This window comes from Camelina sativa, chromosome 7 (genome assembly GCF_030686135.1).
Source record: "Camelina sativa cultivar CO46 ecotype springtype chromosome 7, ASM3068613v1".
Taxonomy (NCBI): domain Eukaryota; kingdom Viridiplantae; phylum Streptophyta; class Magnoliopsida; order Brassicales; family Brassicaceae; genus Camelina; species Camelina sativa.
In genome coordinates, this window is record NC_141886.1 from 7717818 (window position 1) to 7725036 (window position 7219).

Below are 7219 nucleotides of genomic sequence, written 5' to 3' on the forward strand. Positions count from 1 at the left end.
GACCGTGGTAAATTAATGACAAAATCTAGAAGGTTGATCGTGAAGGTTGTATCATCATGTGATTCATCCTGAAACTGCTTCTTTTGATAGATGCAAATCTGCTCATGTTCTCTATCTTTTCCAAACCCGAATTATGTTTACAACATCACATATTGAGACAAATGACAGAAAATGATGATGAGTTTTGTAAAATGACCAAAACGCTTCATTTTTTTATCAGACAATATCTTCTACTTTAGGGGTGGATTGATCTTGGAAAAGGATGAAACTGTTGGTAACACATAAATTGCTTGAACTCAACACGATTACATTCTTTACCGCTTGAGTTTCAGAAATCACCTACAGCTGATTACGAATTTCCACAAATCAAACTTATTACACTGATCGACAAGCCAATTATTTTCTAATTCCAACGACAATTATTTTCGGTGGGAAGTTTATGGTAAGGATGTTCCATTCCGATTTCAGTTCAGATATTTCATTCGTCTGACTCTAAATCTCCACCAACCACAAAAAAATTTAATTGAAAATTATATCCTATCTCAAGTCTAAGAAGATGTATCACATGAACAAATATTTATTCTCTATCTTTTGTCGAGAAAACAAAAAAACAAACTATAACATATAAGATCTAAAATTAAATAAGTTGTCATATATTGAGCCGATGTGATTAATTCTTATAATTTGATTAGCTAGAATTTTACCCCTTTTTGTTGCAAAGAAAATAAAGTGACATAAACAATTTTAGTGAGGTATTACTAGCCTAGGTATTACTCCCAAAACATCACCTGGAGAGGAACCTTAATATTATTATTGTATTGAATTTATGTAAATTCAAAAAAGGTACATCTATAATACTGACTCAGTATAATATATAACCTCAATTAAGTGAATACTCGATAAATTAATATTTTCATAAATAAATAATTATGAATTTCTTTACCTTTTCTTGAATTAATTAATATAGTAATAAATTATTAAAATATTATAATGGAGATATTATTAGAACCATTACACGGTTCGATAACGAGTAGAAATTTTCCTGATATAATCAGTCACGAATGAAGAACAAAGTCTAAAAACTGCCTAAATCATACTTTGTTAATATTGAATCTATACAAATAGCAAAATTAACATCATTTGTATAGTAAGAAACTAAGAATCAATTGGTTATTGTATTTGTTTGAAACAAATTAGTCTGAATTTAAACATAGGATCTGGTGTACTTACATATATTATACTCATTCCCTTCTTTTATTGTTTCGGGAGAGAGGTTTGTGATTTAAGACAGTAGAATTTATTTGAAAGTCCTTAGGGGAAAATAAATCACAGCGAAGTTTGGTATTACTTTGGACCAGTGTTTTCAAAACCGGACTGGATCGGCGGTCGAACCACGTTAACCTGCGAACCGGCAGCATACCCGGATTGGGTTAATATCAAAACCTAAAAAAAATTGAACGGCTAAAAAAACCATATCAACCCGTCAAAAACCCAAAAATCGGTGAACTCTTGAACCGGATAAAACCGGGTTTTAACTTTTTTTTTGTAAAAACGAGTGCAATTAATTATCTTTCTAGTTTTATTCTTAGCAGTACTAGGGTTTATTAAAATAAAAATTCCCGTAATTGAACTTTTTACTTTTCATACTAGTTTTTTTTTCCTTCTAGTTTGAATTCTCTACAACTCACACCACAAATCTTTAAAATCAAGGTAACTTTATTGAAACCAATTATTTTTATAATAAAAGATGTTTGATCAGTGCATGTTTTGATAATCAATTTGGTGTTCATTTTTTTCCTAGTGTACCTAATGGAAAAAAAATATTTTATTGGTAATGGTTAGTTTGTTACACTTTGAGTTTATTACTTTTAAAAAAAACATTATAATTATTGAAATATTTTATTTGGTGTAACCAATTATATCATAGTTGTAATCATTGAAAAAAAATAGAAAACATATTCTTACCTATTATTTATAAAAATATCATCAAAATCAATTGAACCCGGTTGACCCCGGTCGAACCATATTGACTCATGATCCAGAAGATTTCCTGTTCAGTTACCGGTCCGGTTTTAAAAACATTGCTTTGGACAGTTAGAATCATCAGCCATTATGGAGCAGTAACAATTTATTTTTGACTTTGGGTTTGGTCGACGTAGACATGCACTTTGTAAAAATCTAGCATGGATGCAAGACTCTATGCACGATGAGTTACCATCTTTTTTCAAACATATCCCAGGTTGCGCTAACCTGCTTGGTACCCTCTTACAGTAAGCATTACTCCGTGCATGTCCCTTTAGCATTCCTGATGACTCAAAAAAAAAATGATTTCCGTTTGGATTGTTTAAAAAAGTTACATTTTGCATTTGCGCTTCTTGAATGAACAAGTTTTTCTTTGATCTCATATTTAAAATATAAAAGATTAAATGCATTTTTTATAGAATATATTTGCAATCTGTATAAGAAAACGTCCAATAAAAATGTAGATGTAACTTTCTTTTTTTCGTTTAAAATTAATTTGAAAAATTGTTTAAGATGTTCATCAGTATTGTTAAAACAAGTACACGATAAAAACACACAGCTAAACACAAACATAACAACAATTGAGACTTTTGTTAGATTGATGTGATAATGTAAATTACCTCCCCCAATCAACATGAAAATTATTATAAGACCAATGATTCCAACACCATTTGCAATCCTGGCCTTTTTTTTTTTTTTTTTTTTGCTTCGTTTATTTAGATATTATGTTTATAATAATTTGACTGTTTTATATAAAATATATTGGTTTATAAGGAAAGAATACTAGGTGATCCCATACATAATGCCTATGGAACACTTAAAATTGGGCGAGAATGAATAGGGGACATAAGAAGATCGACCATAAACTAAAAGTCATTATATTGATCTCTTTATTAATTGTTTTAATAAGGAAGGAAAATAAAAACTTACTTAGCGAAGGATAATCTTAACTACGGACTACGGTAGACTTGTGAGAAACTTTGAAAACAAAACGATAATCTAAACAAAAATCCTAACACACACACTGACATAAACAACAAACAAAAGAAAAGAAAAGAAACACCGACGATAGTTTAGGTAATTAGATGATGAAAAATGAAGCCAAGTTGGTGTTAGGAGTTAATCCCACATGTTCGTAGTTTTATGTAACAACTAATTTCCTAATTGAACATATGATATGTTTTCTCTGCGAGTAATTAATCTTACATGTTCCGAGTTTTGGTTTCATTTATGTCCCGTTGAAAATTTTAAAATTAGATGCAACTTGTAATAAAAGTCAAGAAATGTGAAGGAAAAAAAGAACCAAAAATCTTGTCCAAACAATATATAAATACTAATTAAGAAGAAGACTGCAGTTGTTCAAACAAGAAAGAACCAAACTACGAAGACAAAAAAAACAAACAAACAAACAATATGAGGATAGTTTTATTATTATTATTCATTCTATTTCAGAAAGGTTTCTCCCTAAATAATTCTAGAATTTCATCCTCAATGCCCCTAAAAATATCTATACAAAGACCCATCTTATCCCCTAAGAGTATTTTCAAGCTTGGTTTCTTCAAACCAGCCGTAGTAGGTAACCGTTGGTATCTCGGAATATGGTACCGAAGGTTCCCTAATGAAGTGGTATGGGTTGGAAATAGAGACAACCCACTCTCCAAGCCTATCGGAACACTCAAAATCTTCAAGAACAACCTCCACCTCCTTGATCAATACGGTAAGTCTGTTTGGTCAACCAATGGGACTACTAGCCAAAGTCTAAAGAAGTCGGTATTGACAGGAGAGCTTCTTGACAACGGCAACTTGATATTGCGATACTCTGAAACCGACGGCTCAAGTGGATTTTTATGGCAAAGCTTTGATTATCCGACTGACACATTACTCCCCGATATGAAAATGGGTTGGGATAAGACGTCGGGTCTAGATAGGATATTACGATCATGGAAACACATCGATGATCCTTCAACTGGCGATTTCATTTATAAAGTAGAAGTCCGTGAGCCTCCTGAGAGCTACATACGGAATAAGGGTGAGCCATTATTCCGAATTGGTCCGTGGAACAGCGTGAGTGACATAGACGCAATTGGAAATTTGAGGTACGGAACCGACCATCTCGTGGTGAGCACTGAGGAAATCACGTTTTCATTCAGCAATAAAAATGGTAGTTATTTCTCAATATTGAGACTGACTTCTACCGGACTACTGAAACTGTCCACATGGATCCCAAGATCAGGGGAACTGAAGAGGATATCTCATATGTTACCAAATGTACAACAAATGTGGGCCTAATAGCTCTGTGACGTCATAAACACATCATTGACCTGTAGCTGCAGATTCACGGGTTTCAGCCGAGACGCCGAGAGGCGTGGGAGCTAAATGACACAGAAAGCGAGAATTTAGAAACTATTTTTTATTTTTAAAAAAGGAATAATCATTGAAAAAAACACTGAATACGACACCGAGAATTTAGTCAAGCTAAGAATAAATTTTTTTACTTACTGTAAAAGTTTTGGACCGTTTCAATATTTTTCGTCGGGGTAATTTTCCTATTTAAAAAAAAAAAATACAAGAAATTTACTACTTTAATATTTTCTCGATGATGCTTATTTTTAAAACTATCTATTAATTAAAATGTCATACATAACCCATTATAGCTATATAGTAAGAGAAATAAAAATGGATATGGGATGTTGGATAACACAAGTCATATTAGATATTAAAAATAATATTAGGCATATATAGCAACTTAGCTCAAGCTTATAAAAATGATGTATTGTTCAAAAATGAATACTGTAGGATCGTAACGTTTTACAAAATTCGTCGTTAACATAACAGTATACAGTATATGTGGCAAACAAAAGTAACTTGTTGCAACGGTCCAGCTGGGATGTGGTTAGAAAGTTGCAATAAAAACTTGTTTTTCTTCCCTTTTTCACTCATCAAGCAAGCCATGTGGGAAATTTGCAATTTGTGACTTTTTTTTTTGGCAAACACAATTTGTGACTTTTTAACTTGTTTTTATTAGGTGAAGAAGGAAACAGTAAAAAAGAAGGAAACACCACCTACAAAAATAATAATAATAATTATTTTGTTGGACTCGTCATTTTTCTTATCGTAAGTTTTGTTATACTGTTCTACGTTTGGAAAGAAAAAAGAGGCCGCCAACAAAAGCAATTGCGGCACCTATTGGTATAGTATTTGTGATAATCTCTTTTTTCTTAATTATTTTATATTTCTGTCTGAGAAAGATTGTTTTGTTTTTGTTTTTCCTATTTTCAGGAGAATTACATTTTGAGCATATGGAACTTGAAACAATTGTCTTGGCCACCCAAGGTTTTTCGGATTCAAATAAAATAGGAAAAGGTGGTTTCGGAATTGTTTACAAGGTACCTCTTAACATAAATAATCTATATAATTTAATTGTACCTCTTAACATATATAATCAATGCAAAGACTCCGTGTAATTTATAATATACATAATACAGAATACATAATACATGTATATATATACATTTATCAGGGGAGGTTACTTGACGGACAAGAAATAGCTGTGAAAAGACTGTTGAAGATTTCAATTCAAGGTGTTGATGGATTCAAGACTGAGTTAAGTCTAATCGCGAGTGTCCAACATGTAAACCTTGTCCAACTCCTGGGCTACTGCTTTGAGGGGGGTGAGATGATTCTAATTTATGAATACCTGGAAAACTCAAGCCTCGATACTTTAATATTTGGTTAGTGGGATCACATTTTAAAAAAGTTGTGTGTTCCAAAGTTACAAGGATACTGAAAAGAAACTAATTTTGATTTTGGTTGTGATTTTTTCTTAGACGAAACCCAAAGTTGTAAACTAAACTGGGAGAAGAGGGTCCAAATTATTAATGGAATCGCTCGGGGGCTTTTATATCTTCACCAAGATTCGCGGTATCCGATTGTCCACAGAGACTTAAAACCGAGTAACGTGTTACTTGATAAAGATATGGTTCCAAAGATATCGGATTTTGGGATAGGCAAAATCATTGATAAGAATAAGACAGAAGCTAGCACCACAAAGATCGTCGGAAGTTAGTAAGCAACCGAACTATCAACATCATCGTTAGTTCGTTACCCTTGGAAATAAATCAACTTTACAAAAACTCACAATTGTGTTTCATGTTTCTGGCTTGACACAGCGGTTACATGTCTCCGGGATACGCCGAGAACGGAACTTATTCAACAAAGTCAGATGTCTTCAGTTTCGGAGTCTTGGTTCTTGAGATTATATGTGGAAAAATGAACAGGGACTTTTATATGAACTCAAAGAACGAAGAGAGTCTTATTAACTATGTAAATGTAAGCATTCAAATTGTTTTCGTCTTTTTGTTGTTGTTGTGATTAATTAACACTTAAGGCTTTGTTATTAATATATAGATATGGAGGTATTGGAAGGAAGGAAAAGGGCTCGACACCATTGATCCGGTTATCCTTGACCCATCAACATTTCAACCACACGAGGTGCAAAGATGCATACAAATTGGTCTCTTTTGTGTTCAAGAACGTCCTGATGATAGACCCACAATGCTATCAGTGTCTGTGATGCTTGCAAGCGACACAATGGAGATCGCTCTACCTAAACCACCTGGTTATTTAATACGTAGAAATCCTTTTGAGACTGGTTCATCATCACGGGAAAAGCGAAACAAAGAATCTTGGACTGTGGCTGAAGTAACATACTCGACCATTGAACCTCGGTAATCAAACGACGTGTTTCACCAGAAAATATTTTATGGGGGAAAGATTCTAAAATTTGATGGAAAGAAAACATAACAGAGTATTTAAAAACTATATTTCCACACTACTGTTTTAGTCTGTTTAATTTACTGTAGACTATTTTGTACTTGTTTCTTTCTACTTTTTTGATTAAAAGGAAATCAGTAATCTCTATGACCAAGATATATCATGTACATACGAAGAGGAAGAATCGTAATTCTCTTACTTCTAACATTTCTTATTTTCCCTATCTTAATTGCATATTTGCATATATACTTAGTACTAATTAAGTGAACAATTCATGGCATCTTAAAGATTTTTTCTTTTGCTATTCATCTTTGTGTACTATAACTCTATTTATGACATATTTAGAATTAGTTAATGTGTGCAATGTACTTGTAAAATTGAGTTCATGGATTTAGTTAGTTAACTCTATTTTTTCTTTCGTAAA

General features: G+C 32.6%; 1 protein-coding gene across 1 annotated transcript; it reads left to right on the forward strand.

Annotated features, from left to right (window-relative positions):
- Positions 1 to 3410: 3410 nt before the first annotated feature.
- On the forward strand, positions 3411 to 6942 carry LOC104704423 (receptor-like serine/threonine-protein kinase SD1-8). Its single transcript, XM_087458347.1, has 7 exons — positions 3411 to 4290; positions 4819 to 4822; positions 5302 to 5408; positions 5543 to 5753; positions 5850 to 6087; positions 6192 to 6351; positions 6430 to 6942. Exons 1-7 carry the CDS (start codon positions 3436 to 3438, stop codon positions 6751 to 6753), a joined length of 1899 nt encoding a protein of 632 aa, XP_087314473.1. The 5' UTR covers positions 3411 to 3435; the 3' UTR covers positions 6754 to 6942.
- The last annotated feature ends 277 nt before the right edge of the window (positions 6943 to 7219 follow it).

What these genes read in the sequence shown, in the direction of transcription:
- LOC104704423 (XM_087458347.1), top strand. Translation starts at nt 3,436, where the DNA reads ATGAGGATAGTTTTATTATTATTATTCATTCTATTTCAGAAAGGTTTC. An exon ending in GTTTCGGAATTGTTTACAAG is followed by an intron (nt 5,409 to 5,542) that starts GTACCTCTTAAC and finishes TACATTTATCAG; the next exon opens with GGGAGGTTACTTGACGGACA. An exon ending in GTCTTATTAACTATGTAAAT is followed by an intron (nt 6,352 to 6,429) that starts GTAAGCATTCAA and finishes ATTAATATATAG; the next exon opens with ATATGGAGGTATTGGAAGGA.